Below are 18,196 nucleotides of genomic sequence, written 5' to 3'. Positions count from 1 at the left end.
TTTAACCAGATTGAACAACTGAATGGGTCTGCAGGCAATCCACCTTAGAATTGGAATGGTCAGATGGAACCAATAGCTCAACCTCAGATGGAACTGGGTGGCCTGGAGTTGAATAAGCATTTCTACTGCCCTTGAAATGCAGAGTAGGACCTAGTAAGTCTCTAGGCTGGCTCATTCCTCCATAAATGCCCTTATAACACTGTATGGTGATCTCTGTAGTCATAGGAAGGGATAAAGCCCCTCTGCATTCATGGATATATAGTGAGTATGGACCTATGGAACTGGAGGACCTTGGAACCCCTCTAACAGCAGATAGCAGACCACAATGCTATCTTGGAAAACATAGAGGCAAAGAACCAGCTCAGTCAGATCCCTGTTGTGGGCTAGCACTCTGCATAATATTCCCCTCCAAAATGGATGCAGAGGAATGCTAAGCTGTTTCAGGACATCAATGGAGAGATGGTATTTGTGGAACTGGAGAGGTAGCTGAGGCCTTCTCTTGTGTGGGGACTTAAGAGGAATGCTTCAATTTGACACTGTAGCATAGCCCTCAGTTCTAAATGCTTCTACTTTCAGTTAGCCTTTTTCGCAACCAATTCAGAGCTGAGAGAGCCTTTGGAACTGACAGAGCTGTCAGATCTGAAGAAGTTTCTGGTAGAACCAACACTGCACATGCTTGGTCAGAATCTAAACATGCTGGGGTAGAGGGTCCAATCTGTTCCTTTGAAGGAGCCTCTAAGGCCTTTTCCCAGAAGGTAGCCTTAAGCCTAGAGGCTCTATCGTGTCTAGCCTTATGGGTAAATGGGCAGCAAATGGAACATCTAGCTATGCCATGTTCTTCCCTGCGACACATGAGGCAGAGGGCATGACCATCGGTTTCTGCCATTCCCACCACACATTCACAGCACTATTTAAAAAGTGCCTTAGTAGCCATATTATTTCAAACAAAGAAAAGATCTCAACACACCTGATGGAAAGGAACCAAAAGGCAGAAGATAACGCAATTGAAAATGCCATGAAGAGAAAGAAACAGTTGCTTCATCTTTCTCTGAATCTCCTTCCTCTTCAGTAATCTTGTCCTTCCCCCCTTTTTTTCAGGAAGAATACCAAGAAGAAGAGTCCCTCCAGAATATGAAGAGGACTCCAAAAAGTTCTGAGGTAAGTAATGGAGGAGAGCTCCTAAGAGACTTCTATTCTCTGGGTGGCAGAGAGAGAACTGAGGGAAAGCGCTCCCTGCTCCCCTTGGCATGCTGAAAAAGGCAAGAAAACTGGTGCATGGAAGGTGGTGGTGGTGGTGGGAGCACCTAAAGTGCTCTTCAGAGCTCTAGAACTTTCTTCCATAGCAGGCCTGCACAGGCACAGTTTCCATGTGGGACTGCACTGTGACCACAGCGATGACCTGGAATTCCTCATGTAGGCTCTTGGACCTTAAAGGGTAATAGGAAACTGATCAAATGTTGGGAGTGGAATGAACATTAGTATGCCTAAAATGAAAAGATGACAGAGGACAAGAAAAGAATCAGTGGCAGAAGCTACCAAAGAGGAAGTGGGAGCAGCAAAAGGAAAGGAAGGCAAGAACAGCAGCAGAAATAGCATACCTTCTTAGAGGAAACTGTATCAATAATGTTAATTTAACAGCATAGATACATTATACTAAAATCCATTTCCTGAGTGACAGACATTACTGTTATTATTTCTCTGTTTTCTGTACACAAAATGCTTTACATTTTTATTCAATACTGCTCTGTACAATAAGACACTATTTTCTATTCTACAAACATGAACTATAGTTGCAAGTTGCAACATTACAGATTTGCCCAAGGTCACCTAGTGAATCTAAGATTAAGAAAAAATACAAACCTACAGATATTGATGCTGTAAATTTACAGATGGTTTAATGAAACAGATCTCAAGAACTGAATATTTTGTCTGTTTTCTTAAAATTATAATCCTGCTCCAAAGCTGAATGCTAAACAAAGAAGTTAAGCCATATCCCATCAAACATTTCTCCATTTGCAATTCATCTTGATAATAGAGACAGAACCTGGGTAAATGCATATAGGACTTGAAGCAGGAGATTTCTCTTGCTCAATGCATAATTCATGTGCTCCGCCTGCAAAGTGTGTAAAATGAGAATTTCACACCGCAGCATGAGCCATGGAACTGCAGAGAAGAGGCAGATGAAATCATATTTTACTGTGTGAATTCCGTTTCTTACCCTTCCCATATTTATACAAAACCATCATTGACAAACCAAATGCACTGACTGATCACCTACTGTTTCCATTGTGTTAGCACTTGAAAAGAGATCAGGCAGAAAGACAGACAATTTGTTTTTATATTTTTTTTAAATAGTGGATCAGGTTTTTAACAGCTGAGTGACTATATTATGCTTGTATAGGCGGCCAATTGTAACTGATTTTAAAATCCCACTGTAGAGGCTCTTACTTACATATGCATTGTACTCAAATTTGCATTTCATTTTTAACAGTATGTGATTATGTATCACAAAATCTCAAAGTATTTTGTTATTTCAAACTGCCCTGCTATTTCTGCAAGGGATTACTTGCTGTGTTTTAGTTACACACAATAACCATTTAAAAGTCTTATTTCTAATATGTTTGAGGCACCACAACTATGATAATGATCAAGGGATATTTCACAAATTTTTCTGATGTACACTATCTTTTTAATTTTATAAGTTTAAATCAATATTAGTTTTTGTAAACCAGAAAATTTTCCATATGGACACCTCTCTTGAAAGGATACCTGCACAAATGAGAAAATATATTTTTGACAGAACACTAAGTTACAGAGAAAAAGCAGCAACTTGCCTTTCAAATCGCTAGAATATGGTTAACTCTGATTTTCTTTCAAAAATTGAGGATCTTTTAAATTACATTACTGAACTACCATTCTAGTCTTTTAAAAAGGGATTTTATCATTTACACTGAATACCACACTAATATTCAGTGTATAGGCATACATTGTCATTTCTGGTACACCAAGGACTGAAAATTGTAACAGTTGTTATCTCTTTATGGGATAACACGACATACAAACATTAAAGACACATTTATTTTTAATTTACACCTTGTCTTTCTCTCCCACAGGAAGCCAAAGCAGCTTGTTCTCTTCTCCATTTTATCCTCACAAGAATCCTGCAAGGTATATCAGGCTGTGTGACTGGCCCAAGGTCACCTAGCGAGCTTCCATGGTGGAGTAGAGATTCAAACCTGGGTGTTTCAGATTCTAGTCTGACACTTTAACCACTACAGAACACTTTCTCTCAAAAGGTTTTTTTGCTTGGAAAATACTGATTTGACATGTTCAGTCCCCTCAAGCCACACAACAACCAAGGTCAGATTCATTGAAACATTTCAGAAGATACTTTTCAACATTCTGATTGCATAATCAGTATTGCATACTGATTCATTGGCTCTCCTAAAATACTACTCCACCGCAAGTAAACTGTTAAGTTTACCTGTTTTGTAAAACTGTTATGGAATGAAACCTATGCATGCCTAACTCCCAAACAGTCCAGCCCACTATCTAAGATCTTCTTCCTCCTAAGTCTACAAAGGTCAAGTGAATGGCAACCAGAGACAGTACTTCTAACTGAAAGTTTATTCATCTATTTAGCTTTTGTTTTTATGCCCTGCCTCTAGTCTGGGGACTGTTTTATAGACACTATTTTATGTTGCCTTCTAAAACTGTCTTTTTATGCTAATTTTAAATTGTGTTTTTATGTTCACACTGGGCTCTTCGCTTGTTGTATTGCTGATTTAATTCTGATAAATGTTATGCTTTTGTTATTTTTATGATTTTGTTGTTTACCACTTTTATCTTGTGAACCATCTCAAGCAGGTCTCTAAAGAGGCAGGAAATAAATTTACTCAATAAATGTAAAGCAACCATATTCATGTAAGAGGATGCACATTTGTTTGTCCCCATTTTTGCTATACAATATTCCCTTACATAGTTATTACAAAATTATTTGAAACTCTTTTGTGGGCTAACAACAGTATTTTAAAAGCTTGGATGGAAAAGCATTTCATTCATAAACCTAAGAAAGATTATTTCATAAAGTGTATATCTAATGGAGGTAAGGAGAAACTTAAAGGAATTTTCTGGAAAAAATCCCCCCCCCTCCCTCAACTTTCATATTTCTGCTGATCCAAAGGAGCTATACTGAATAGTCTTGAACCATATATTTTAAAGAAACGTCATCAAGGGAATGGTTGTGACTCTGCTCTAGAAGTTTCTGAATGAGGCCAAATGCCAAATTTCAAGGTGGGTTTTGGAATACTAATGACTTTGGATCCTGGTGATCAATTTTAAACTGAAAGATTATGACGTTTTATAAAATGAATAATGCCTCAAGATAGTTATAGAATATTATGTCATGGACACTGCATCATAGTTACATATTTCTTTTTAGCAATCTATTGAGTGCATCTAACAAGAACTCCAAAATGGTATTCATGAGAGAACCTGTGACACAGTTTGCAATTGTTGCTCTAAAGCAACATTTCTTATTTGAATAAACCACAAAAGAAATGGAAGGCTTTTAAAAAAACATTCTACATGGTAACCTTCCCTCATATCTCCAAGTATTCTATTAAACCTGTGAGTTTATAACAGAGGTTTGCCCTTTTGCTAAGAGAATAAAGTTAAAATGCTCCATATTTACCAGATCCTAGATTCCAACCTTGGATCTCAAATTTGGAGAGGCACCTGTCAGACTAGACAATACTTGGCTAAACCAACCAATGGTTTTACAGCTTAAAACAGCTGTGGAATTGCCCACAGAATGCTAAGTTCTTTCTACTGTTCTTACCACTTGAGCTATTACATTTCCCACAGTAATTTCAGAAGAAGAGTCCCATGGCATATAAAAGATTTACTAAATTATTGTAGTATGCAGCTTGTGCCCACTGCAGCAAATTCTGTATCTGACAAAGCAGACTCAAGCCTAAAAAAGCTTATGCTACAATAAATGTGGTTGCTCTTTAATTTGCCACAGGATTCTGCTTTTATTTTCCCTGTAACAGACTAACATGGGCACTCCACTAGAATTTGCCTCCTGTGGAATTTGAAGTAAAGCAAAAAATTTCAAGTCAGATTGATTTTATGCAGTTCTTGCCAATCACAGCAGCAAGTATTATGCTTTTAACTGGCCATAAAATACAACCTTCAGTATTTGGCTTGGCCACACTTAGCTTCCAACAGCATGCATCCAATGTTTATCATTTGACAGTAAATTATATAGCCTTCTAAAATTAGATTTTGTCTGTTATCGGTTGGAAGCACCTTGCAAACCAATTGTATAGAGGCCATATTCTGAGTCATGCAAAATGAACCACTGCAATAGTAGAGGCCATGAGTCGGACTCCCAATAGTTTTGGGATGTTTGAAAATAAGAAACTTTGAAATTTTCCACTAACTGAAAACTTTTCTTTCCTTTGTGGGATAAAGAGTCCAAAAATCACTCCTATTAAAAAGATTTGTTGTGTGTGTACAAGTTTCGATTTTCTCCAGTTTATATGGGGTCATGCTTACAACCATTTGTAGATGCCATAAAAGCAGTTCTCTGGAACTTGCTGTTAAGACCCGATTGGCTAGGTATGGAAAGATGGTATAACCAATGAGTTACAAGGACCACCATAACTTGTACTAATACTCTCGGAGCTGTTAATAATCTGAATAGGAGCACTGTACATTGCAAACAGAGATTCTTTGTTATATATTGTTTTCGATATTATGTTTACTTTCTAATGTTTCTGTTATATATTCTGCTTCTGATATTTTCTCAACAGTCCAATACTATTTTCTGTTTTAATAAAATACTTTTTAAAAAAGAAGAAATGGTATGGTACTTGGTGGATCATCACTTATGCAAACAGATACATTCTTGCAGTTCTGAACTGCCTGTAGACTGAACTGGAAGACTTCGGGATTCAGCATCTGTTCTGTCTTGTCCAACAGCTGCCTGTTGACCTTTAGTTGTCTGTGTAAATTGGGATGTCTTACCACTCCAAAGGATCCTGGGAGGGTAGCAAACCTAGGTGGATTGCCCTGAGATCTAGAAGCTCCATCACTTCTGGTATTAAAGAATACAAGTGAGATAGCCAGCACCTCTCATTCGGTCTTGACTACCTTGCCAAACACAGATAGGTATGGAGAACCACCCTCTATCCCTGGAATGCATTTGGACTGTTGTCCTGCAATGCTCTATTTGAGCCTGCTTCTCTTTTGTTCTTGGTAATCTCAAGGATCTGGAGTGCTTGGTGGAAGATCTTAGGAAGAACCTCCCATGGAAAATGGAGAATGCATGATATCAAAGGTTCCTCTAACAGTTCCCCCTCCTCCCTGGGAGAAGTGGAATCTGACACCTGTGAAAACTACAAGGCCAGGTCCAGGAGAGGACTATAGTCCTTGGATCCTATTCACGCCTTGAACCATGGCAGTGTATCTCCAGATCTCAGGAACATGTTTTTTCACATCTACATGATTATTTTAGACAGAGATCCCAGGGAGTGAACCTGGATCTTCTGCATATAAAGCAGATGTTGTATCACTGAGCCATGGCACCAGCCAAGTGGACCAGCCAAGCCCAGCAGAGGAAAGAGATGTAGAGGACTCCTCTGAGGAAGAGGCAGCCAGTGAACCTGACCAAGACCCATGACCATTGGCAGAGGCACTGCTGGAGGAGGCAGTCTCTGAGGGGTCAGACATAAATCCACAGCCAGGTCTCAGCACATCAGCTCCTCAGCTTCCCAGCCCTGGGCCAGCAACAGAAAACCAGACACTGGCCAGCTCTCCCCTCTTATCGCCAGAGACTCAGAAACACCACTGAAGAAAGGCAAGGAGAGACCTTCAAGTCAGAAGGTGCAGTGCCCGGCTAGCAGCACAACACCAGCCTAGCATCAACAGTGATGATAAGTTCTTTCAGGAACAGGACTGAGGCAGCTGGCAGGTGCATGATGCAGCACAGGTGGCTGAGCAGCGTGAGGCTTAAAAACAGCAGAGAAGGGAGTGGATGAGTGGAAGCAATGCATCTGCTAACTACTGACCTTGCTGCTTGCATTTGGAACGGATTTCCTCATCTCCGAGCTTGGCCTGTACCTGGGAAACCTTATTCTGGAACATCCCTTTGGCTTGACGCTGTAAGTATTGCCTAACTTGTGCCTGAACCCTGGAACTGTATGTGAAAGAACTTGGATGTCTTGAAACTACCTCTGTTTGCCTGCTGTGTGTCTGTGTGTGTCAATAATCAGGAGAGCTGTATACACACAGCTGCAGGACTGTTAAGGGTTAATCCCTCACAGAATCAAGGAGCTTTAAGTGATAGGCTACTTCAAAGGATCTGATTGGTTAGCCTGAGCTGGAAAGAGGAGGGTCTGTCTTCAGTCCTAGCTGAGGAATTTAATTGTGAAGAGTTGGGAGATGGAGTCCTAAGGGAGAACAGTTTTAACACAGACAGGAGAACTGGGGAAAAGTTGGCAAGGAAATTTGGGAAGTAGGTGCAGACGCTCAAAAAGGCCAAAGAAAAGGGGATAGATCTTCTAAGGAGAGAAGATTTTCTCTACCCAGTCAAACAGGGAGGCAGCTCTGAAGAGTAAAGAGATCCCTGGTCAGATGTGGTTGGAAACTGCCTGTGGAGACTTTCAGATTCAGCGGAGACCTTCATTCAGTTAACAACTGAAGGAAAGTACTGGTGTTTGGAGAGAAGGGGGTACTAGAAAGTAGGTACCAGCATTCCTAAATCTAAAACAGAATACTAAAAGAAAGTATAGAATGTAATCCGCCCTGAGCCTGCCAGTTTGGGGAGGGCGGAACAGAAATTGAAGGTAACTCAATAATAGAGTGTTTGGTAAAACCAAGAGAACAAAAGCCTCAAACATAAGCATTTAAGTATCTGTGAAGAACATAAGAACTAAAGTCTGTGCATGTACTGATTTTAACTCAGAGATTGCCTCAGAAATTTTCAAACCCTGATTTCATCTGATCTTTAAAAATGCATTTGGTGCCATTTCTGCTGTTTAAGGACAAGGGAATGTCAAAAGAACTTTTTAGTTTAGAAAAAAAAAGATGGCTATGGGGAGGCACAATAGAGGCTTGTAAAAATTATGCACGGGATGTAGGAAGTGGATACAGGGAGTTGTTTTCCCTCTCCTATAATACGAGAACTCCAGGATGCCCAGTGAAGTTGATGGGCAATTGGTACATGACAGACAAAATGAAATAATTCTTTATTTAACAAGTAATTAAATCATGGAATTTGCTGCTAGTGGATATAGTGATGGCCATGAGAATAGGTGAGTTTGAAAGGGGGTTAGATAGATCCAAGGAGAACAGGTCCATCAATGTCTGCTAGCCATGGTGAGATAAAGGAACTTCAACATTCAGAATCAGAAGTAAACCTCTGAAACCCAGCGCTAGGAGGCAACATCAGGGAGAGATCTGGCCTCTTTGCCCTGTTAGTTGACCCTCCAAGGAAACTGGTTGACCACTGGTCAAATCCAGCAGGATCCTTATGTCCTTATGAAATGGGAGCAGCCCCCTTTCCTAAGTTAATGAAACAGTTCTTATTCATTGGATCCAAAGTTGCACATTTGGGTTCAGATCTCGAACCCAGTAGAACTGATGCTGATCAAGACGGTTGGTTTGACGGAAGAAAATTCTGGATTTGGAGGCTGGGAGTGCCCAAAAGTGTTAGATCTATGTCTCAAAGAGAAGCTTCATTTCTATCCTTGGGTATAAACAGTTTAATGGGCAGAAATCTGGTAGCTGCCCAAGAAAAGTATGCACTGTTTGTGATATCTAGACTCCCGTTTTTGCCTATACCATGACTATTCTTAATTTATTTATTTTTATTTTATTTTGTTCGATTTATATTCTGTCCTCCCCGCACCAGGAGGCTCAGGGCAGATCCAATAAAGGTTTTTGAGCCATAATGGTGAAGGGAAAGAAATTCAAAGCCTCACACCTTTCCTATAAGGATGAATTCAGAAATCTCATAAGCAGTCATACACTGTTCCTGTGAGCTGAATTCTGGTGCATCTTCTCTTCATGGCAATAGAGAGAAAACTTGAGAGATGAGGTGCACTTCTCTCGTCTTCATGTAACACAAAGGCAGAAAAAAACTTTAGAGGGGAGGTTGAGAGCACCTTGCACTCCAATGAGCTCTAGATTTTTTCCATAGCTGGCTTGCACAACTACAGTTCCCATGTGCAACAGCACAGGAACCATAAACACTGGAGTCCTGACTCTTCCAGCTTTTATTTTTCTGTCAAAAATGACTATATGAATATGAATGATATTTAAAACAGATGAGAATGGGCAGCAGTACATGTCACATGAGTACTTCTATTTATTTTATTTATTACAGTAGGCATTAATAACCTTTCACAGTTCCCTCCCTTCCAAACAGTTCTAGATTTATGCCCCGTTGTCTCTTCATTTGCCCAACAGCAAGTGTTATTTCCGTCTTCAAAGCCCTGCTTCACCACTGATGACAGAAAGCTTAATATGCTGTTTATATTTAAATACATTTGCAGAGATCACAACAATTTGCAAATCATGTTAGTACAAGTGAAAGTAAACCAAAAACTTAAGAGTGAATTTGCAGGAATATTACAGTTTAACTATCACGGACCTATGTGTTATCAAGTTGCATTGGGAACTATGACTCCCAACAGGTCTAACCAAATATAAATTCAAGAATGATAGCAATCTAAAACCACAACCATACATGTCAATAGTTGTATGGACACACAGTTCAACAGGACACCACCAAATGAGCATTAATCAGAATTAGAACACCTTAATGCCTCACATTTTTTAATTCATACCCAGTGAAAGAAGTTTCTATAATTTCTTGCTATTTACAACACACATTTTACATAACTGAAATTGGGACCCATTCCATTAATGTATTTCAGAGTGGTTGATTGTTGTCTATAAATAATCTTTTTCCAGAATTACAAAGTAACAGCATATTAATTCTCATTAACTCCAATAAATGTTTTACAAAGGATTTCCAATAAAAAATAAAGGATTTAGATCACCAGGATACATTATCTGAGAAGTCATTCTTCCACACATCATAAAGGCAATTTAAAAGCATAATGAAGAAGCATACATATGTAATACAAGAGGACATACCTTGGAAGGAAGAGCAGCATTTGCTGATTTTCTTAATTCAGAATCGCTTTCAGAGTCCGTTTGTGAGCTGGAATCCGAAGAACTTTCCTCAGTTGAGCTAGATTCTGAGTCTGAAGAAATGAGTACTTTTTTAGCCTTTTGTTTGCTTTCTTCTGTGTCTTCAGAGTCACTAAACATAAAAAGTCCACTATTAGGTTTCATCGGAAAGTGTTTGATCTATAAAAGAAACTGAATGATAGGCAGCAAATCCCCTTGGCATTTTCTGTGGCAAAGTGGTTAAGTAGCTGGGTTGCAAATCAGCACTCTGCTGGTTTGAATCTATGAACTCAGCCGGTGGTCTTAGGTAAGCCACTCCTCTCAGACCCAACTTTCCAACTGTATTGTGGGGATAATAATAACACCGAGTGGGACACTAATCTGTCTAGAAGAGTGCTATATAGCACAGTAATTATTTTCAAAAACTGGTATCTTTGAGGATTTGTTTACAACTCACAAGACAGTAAATAGTGTAGCCAGTAGAGGTGGGCACGATCCAGAAAATGGACCTAATTTGGACATGTTCCAGCCTGGTTCGTGGTTCGCAAACACGTGGTTCATGGGACTCACATTTTCACGAATTTTGGTCTGTTTGGGCTGGTCCATTGGTCTGTGAGTCCAGACATCCTGTCTCCGATCTATTAATTCCCTAGGCAATGGAGGGGATGTCTGCAGACCTTTTGCAGACCTAAAACCTTGATAGGCAGTTCTGCCAGCCAAGCAGAGAGCTTCCACTCTACAATGGAGGGGTGTACTTTCTGCAGCCAATCTTAGCCCTCAAAACCTTGATAGGGAGCTCTGCCTGCCAAGCAGAGAGCTCCCATTCTACAACGGAGGGGTGTACATTCTGCAGCCAATCTTAGCCCTCAAAACCTTAATAGGCAGCTCTGCCTGCCAAGCAGAGAGCTCCCATTCCTCTCCATGGGCAACAGCTGGGAAGGTGTCTATGTGGTGAGTGAGGGGGTTCTTCCCCCACCCTTTTCTCATTGATTTTGCCTCATTGCCACTTTTTGGTGCTGCTAGGCAATGCAAGTTAATTGGCATTTGTGATTCCTAGTATTTACTGGAAGTTTCTTGGGGGTGGCCACTTTGGGGGTCTGTAACTCGGACATCCGAAATGCAATCTTGACCAAACTTGGAGGGTGGCTGGAGGAGAGGCTGCTGAAGATTCTCTGTGAGTTTGGGCTCTCTGGGTGTGAAGAGGTGGAGCCAGGGCTGCCGGAATTGACAGACTATGAACCGACAATCCTGTCCGCGAACTGGGCTGGTCCATGAAAAGTTTGTGGTCCATGGTCCATGAAAGTCGATGAAACACTCTCTCCCCTTCCCTCTTTATGCACCATCTCTCTCTTGCACATCATGACTTACTGTAATGATAGTTTGCTGTGAGGTCCAAATCAAGGGCAATGGATGTGTGCGTGAAGTAGCACAGCACACAAGCCCATAATACATTGGATGATTTGTTTAGAATATCTGAAACATAACCATGTGTTATACCCTATCTGAAATTTACCAGATAGTGGATTGTACTCTTTGCCTTACAATTTGAAGCATTTCTCATAGCCCAAATGAAAGAGCACAACCACACAACTCCTGTGATATGTTTTTCCAGGTCCCTTCCCACCTCCTGTTTAGTTGGCTCCTGTCTTTGCTGCTTCTGGGGCAATAACCTTTCCAATCAAGGGGTGAGACTGATTAGACCTTGGGTCGGGACTTTTTGAGTTGTGGCCTTACAGAATCAGTTACCCTCTGAGAGCTTACCTTGCAGGCCATGTACAAATAAAAACATTTTACTTAAGCTTCCTTTTAAAGTGTAGCTGATCAGATTCTCAATTTATTGCTTTGAGGATACTAGAGGACAGTGATTTTTTATGAGAAATGTATGACTTGCCACCCATTTTAAAGGGAGTGGCCAGTGAGTAGTGAGCATGAGGGAGGAGGCAAGGTCTTGGATATATGCAATGTTAAAAGCGATCATTCCCAATTGCTAGAGCTTGAGAACTCAGTCACAGACTGTATATCTTACAGATGCTTATGAAAGAGAAGGCAAAGGTCTGGAGGTTAATGATAAACTTGGGTTTCTGGTTGCTAAAGTTTGAAAACCATTGATAAGGTCTGTTACATCTTAATTGCATTGAATTTTTCCATTGCTAAAATACAACTGTAACATTCAGTACAGTGACTGGACAAAAGCATGTCCACAATAATACTAAAAAGTAAATTATCAGGCAAAAAAGATCTTTAGTCATGAGTCTAGATACTTTTGCTAAGTTTCTCAAGAAACTGAGTACTCTAATGATATTAGTATTTCCAAGAATACTATTATACTGTTAATATTATTATTAGGCAAGGAACAACTTCATATGAGAATGCTAATAAACAATTAACAATTAGAAAAAAATGATAATCTATTTATAGCCAAACACATTTCCATATACATTATTAGAAATGCCTCTTTGCACCCCCCCCCCCAAATTTATCTCTAATTTCTCCTCAGGAATGAGTGCCAAACAGCAGTATCAATTCCAGAAAATATGTACTGAAAATTCAGAATTCCTTCAGTGAAAGAAAACTGCTTTCAATAAACAAAATTTCACAATTTAAAGATACGCTTTTGTAGGGTAAACTTATTTCATTATTGAGTTGAGATATGTAATCATTGTTTACCTTACTGCTTAAAGTTTCAGATGTTAATCTAATGAAAAAATTTACTGGTAACTAGCTTTTTAACTTTGCAATGATGAAAAGCCTGTATTAATTTAACCTACAGATTTCATTTGTTCTGAACAGGAAAAACAATATAAATCACTTTTAAAATCATTAAATCCTGACTTAAATTAATAAAGTCATAATTAGGGCATTATGCTGTGTTTGTTATGGAAGTGGCAGGGCGAGCTGCTTTAATTACTGTCTGTAATAAAAGGAGCAGAGTGCGTACTGAGCCCCAATCAGCGCTGTCAGCCACGACTGAGCTGAGCTGCAAACTCATCAAGTCAGCTGGCAGCAGGCTGTAGAGTAAAAGGGCGATCGTGTCTGCAGAGGCCACTTGCTGAGAGAAGTGGAAGAAACAGATTCAGACAATCCAGGGTATTAGCCCCAATTACTTAAAATTTTAATGATATTTTAATACATGCTAACTCTGTTGCTAATAGGCAATCTTAAGAAGTCCTAATGCTTAAAGCAGCTTCTGACCATCTTCCTTCACAGCCCTTGCCTCCAATAACTGGATCATAATCCTTTTAATGTAACATTATTAGGGGAAAATCAATTGCCTTTGTTTCATAATGGCAGAATATAGACAGATTTCATTTTAACCCTCAGCAAAATTGCTGTATAAGGTAATTAAATGTAAGCGGCATGATAACTGTTCAGCCTCTCAAGGTTATGCTGATATACACTGCTGGCCACCTAAAATTTACTCAACAAACGTTAAATCAAATAGACTTGCTCAACATCCTCATACTGTATATAATCTGGGAAAGGGTAGCATTTCACATAAATGAGGAATACAAATATTATTCTATATGTCTGTCATCATAAAGAAATAGCAGGTTTATATTTTCAGCATTCAGATCTGCTATCTGTTATAATGAAGCTACATAGATACCTCTTTGTAACCGTAGCCCCTTGTCTAGCAGCCTGTTTTTTGGGCTTGGATTGTCTATCTCTCTCATCTTCACTAGAAGTCGTCCCACTGCTTTCCACATCGCTGCTTTCTCCTACTTCCTTTTTTTCTGGTACGCTATCAGAGTCACTCGCTAGAATGCAAAAAACAGAACAAATATTTGTGACTGACACAACTGTACCTTATATTAAATGAGTCTAACTAACACTTAGTAACTTTATCATAATACTACTTAAGTAACTTGATATTCCAACACCTTCTATGAACTGAAACTGGACATTGTAATGCTTTTTCCATACTGTACAACAATGCATTTGTTAATATCTTGAGTACTTATTTAGCTAGTTTCATACAAAGAAAAAAAGCAAATTAGACCTGACCTCCTATGTCCTCTAGCTCTTCTGTTCTGCTCTACCACAGTATCATCTTCAATATTTAACTATTTAATCTATTCTTGAACACACATCTAGAGATGACAATTTAATCTGGAATTTAAACAAGTTATTCATTTTCTAATCAGCTGGAAAGTGTTTCTAATATCTAACTTGAAGTTACACTTTCCCAGTTTCAGTCCATTGCTTTGAATTATAACCCTTAATCTTTAGCAATTCTTCTCTTCTTACATTGTCAATTTTCAGAGAAGTAACCCTGTGGGATTTCAAAATATATCTTTAATGTATTTACACGCATGTATGTCTACATTTACTTGGTTGTTCATTGTGTACATACAAAGATGATTCACTACATTCCAATGCTGGATTTAAAAGCCCAGACTGACAACACTAGCAAAATAAACAGTCAAGGAAAGACTTAATTGTTAAGGTTTTAGAAGCTACATATTTTAAATAGGAAGATTAAATTTTAGCTCTGTGACAGAAAAAATATTTGGTAAAATACACTAAAGTAATGTATTCTACAAATGACTTATTCCACAAGAAACATGCCTTCTTGTTAGTCTAATACATATAACTAAAATAAAGGTATCAGTAAGAATAGTAATCTGATGCCAGATAAATGATAAACTCTCAAACATATACAGTCATTCATGTACATTCACACAGAAACATACAAAGCATTAAGAATATTTTAAACAAGACCTGCAATCCTAAGAGCATAATATTCCTGTTTAATTTTGAATAAATATTTACTTTGCATTTTGATCAAAGATCCAGAGGAGTTAGCCGTGCTAGTCTGCAGCAGCAAAATAGCAAAGAGTCCAGTAGCACCTTTAAGACCAACCAACTTTATTGTAGCATAAGCTTTCGAGAGCCACAGCTTATGCTACAATAAAGTTGGTTAGTCTTAAAGGTGCTACTGGACTCTGCCATTTTGATCAAGACTGCTTTCTACATTACCAAAGGAGTTACTGCAATAAAAACAAAACAAAATTGCACAGCATATTACTGGTATGCTCCTTCCTGGATGACCCTCCAACAGATCACTGGCATGGAGAACATTCCAAGCTAAGATGGTGAGGTCTCAAAAAAGTTACAGCTGCATGAAGCCCCTGCTATGTGGAAATGGTGCTAACAACAAAGACGCTACTTAAGTAATGTATAAAATATAAGAACAAGAGGAACAGCAGATCCTAAATATTTTGATTGATTGATTGATTGATTGATTGATTGATTGATTGATTATTGAAATCTGACAGTATCGAGGAATAATGTATTCCTTTTATTCTGGATATGATCCAAGAAGCCACATGCAGAGTTCAGCCATTTTCTCAACCAAATGGGGCATAAGGCAGTTTAGAATAAAAGCCTAAAATGAATATTATGAAGAACATGGGCTTACAATGACAGCATAAGAGAAAACTTCCTGCTGCACTCTGTCTTAAAAAAACCAAACAAAAGAGAGACAAGTAGTTCCACAGAATAAAAGGCCAGTGTACACACCTACGTTTCTTAGCTGACATCAAGGAGAGATGGATTTGAGGTTCAGGAAGGGATGTGGATACAAATCAATCAATGGGGGAAAGCAAGAGATAGAAATACTAGCACAACACACACCCTGCTAGCTGTTTCCAGTTTGATTTGGGAGATCCATCAGTTTGTTGTGATGTGAGTGTGGCCAGCTTTCTCCAGGATGGGGGGAAAAGTAGAAAAATACGATAGGTGGGGCCAGCCATGATTGATGGTTCACACTGATTGATGTTTCACAAGGCCACTGACATGTACCATGACAACATATCTTTTATATAGAACAATAAACCCAACAAAAATAAAAGCAAACCATTGCAAACACCAAAGTACAGAGGTGCTAAGGACTGAATTATACGTTTCAAAGCCACACAAAGTGACCAAAAGAATGCACACTAAGCAAAATTTATGGAGCACAGTATAGCAGTAACAGCACTGGACTGTGATCTGGAAGACCTAAGTTTGAATCCACCACTGTTGCCTAACCTATTGCACAGGATGCTTGTTGTAATGGTAAAATGGAGATGGTGATAACAATGTTGTATAATGCTTTGGGTCCACACTGAGGAGAAAAACGGGGTTAAAAAATCTGAATAAAAATAATACTATAATTACAATATAATCAAGGCTCTAATTCTAAAGACACTATCCTGGAAGTAAGTTCATCATTTAATATGGAACTTACTTCTGAGTAGACTTTTTTTTAGGCTCACTCCCTAAGTTCACTACATTAACAAGTAATTATTCAGAGTGCCTTTTACCAAGATTTATGTACTTTATTTATAGCCTGCCTCACCATATTTTTATTGGAAACAATTTAATCTCAAGCATGCAGCAGTTACTCATTTGTTTGACTCCAGTGGAGGATACTGGAACATCATGCAAATACACACAATCTGCACCAACAGTTCTCCAAATTGTAGTCATTTTGTATGAACACTTACCACTGTCACTATTGCTTGAAGAGGCATCACTTTCTTCTTCTGACTCAGAATAGAACTTTTCAATGGGTTTTTCTTTCTTTGCCTTCCCTAATATGGAAGTCCATTCTTTTGTCTGTCCATAAATGCAAAAATTTAGATTATTAAAATTATTATAGAAATTTGGAACATGATATTCATTCTTGTGAATACTAACTACACTGCTCTCTTTTTTGACTAGGCACAACAGGAACAGAGCATAGCAATACAGAAGCATGCTCAAAACCCAAAGTTAAAGTAAGGAGAACTGTACTTATGTAGGACATTGTGTTGGCTCTTTGTAGTTGTGTTTTTGTTATGTTTTACTTTCTTTCTTTTTCTCTATCTTTTACTTTCCATAATAAAAATAAAAAATAGATTTTAAAAAAAGAAGCATGCTCAAAACCAAAGGTTAAAGTAAGGAGAGCCGTACTTAATATCTAATCCAGAGTTACAATTTTCTCACTTCTGCCCCAAAATTATTTAGAACACATCTATCTTCATGTTGCAAAAAATTAATTGAAATTAAATGAATAACTCTAAAGGACAAATATTTATAACCAGGGCCAGTTCACTGTTCAAGGGACCCAAGTGGTTCCTTGGGCACTGTTTCTAGAGCCCACCTGACCTGGTGGTGTGACATGGGGAAAGGAAAGCATCTCTGCATACATCCTGCTGCCACCAAAGTGGGCTGAAGCCTAAAATGCCTTGAGCAGTCAAATGAATAAATAATTCATTTGACTTCACTGCCGAGGCTCTCTCAACCAGCCAGTAGAAATTATCTGTGCAGGTATCATAGGGAAGATCAACATGTCATAACCAGATACTCCACATTTGCATTAATTCCAGCCACGATGTATTGTCGAAGGCTTTCACAGCCGGAGAATGATGGTTGTTGTGGGTTTTCCGGGCTGTATTGCCGTGGTCTTGGCATTGTAGTTCCTGACGTTTCGCCAGCAGCTGTGGCTGGCATCTTCAGAGGTGTAGCACCAAAAGACAGAGATCACTGAGAGATCTCTGTCTTTTGGTGCTACACCTCTGAAGATGCCAGCCACAGCTGCTGGCGAAACGTCAGGAACTACAATGCCAAGACCACAGCAATACAGTCTGGAAAACCCACAACAACCACAATAACCACCTTTTGAATAAACCACCTTTTGAATAAACCAGTAGAACTCCATGTTAGCTTTCAAGCACCCCATAAGCACTTGCCTTTGAATAGTGAGGTCAGTCACAGCAAAAGATTAGCCATTGCAGGGCCATCTACAGGCATTTGGATGGAGGTAATAATAATCCACTGCCACAGTTATCTGCAGCTGTTAATTTATTCTTGGTGTTTGTGAAACCTGATCAATCACAAGATACTCTACTATGACCAGGAAGCCTGAATTAGTATCTACAGTTATTCAGGCAATAGCAAATAAACTGGTGGGAGGTTGACTGAAAGGAGATACACATTAGGAAGATTCTTTGAGCACCAGGAG

The 18,196-nt window shown here is 39.0% G+C and overlaps 1 protein-coding gene across 3 annotated transcripts in view; it reads right to left on the bottom strand.

Moving 5' to 3' along the window:
• AP3B1 (adaptor related protein complex 3 subunit beta 1) overlaps positions 1–18,196 on the bottom strand; it is a 306,280-nt gene that overhangs the window by 128,853 nt on the left and 159,231 nt on the right. For all 3 annotated transcript variants that reach the window (XR_008597515.1, XM_054986527.1, XM_054986528.1), the window contains exons 18-20: positions 16,698–16,809; positions 13,814–13,964; positions 10,171–10,339 (exon numbers count right to left, since the gene is read on the bottom strand). Coding sequence is in view for 2 of the 3 variants with exons in the window: in XM_054986527.1 (XP_054842502.1) it covers positions 10,171–10,339; positions 13,814–13,964; positions 16,698–16,809 (432 nt within the window). In the remaining variant the exon portion in view is untranslated. The remainder of the gene's footprint in view (positions 1–10,170; positions 10,340–13,813; positions 13,965–16,697; positions 16,810–18,196) is intronic.

This window comes from Eublepharis macularius, chromosome 8 (assembly GCF_028583425.1).
Source record: "Eublepharis macularius isolate TG4126 chromosome 8, MPM_Emac_v1.0, whole genome shotgun sequence".
Classification (NCBI taxonomy): domain Eukaryota; kingdom Metazoa; phylum Chordata; class Lepidosauria; order Squamata; family Eublepharidae; genus Eublepharis; species Eublepharis macularius.
Note: the sequence above shows the minus strand (reverse complement) of the source record. Positions and strands in the feature narration are given on the sequence as shown.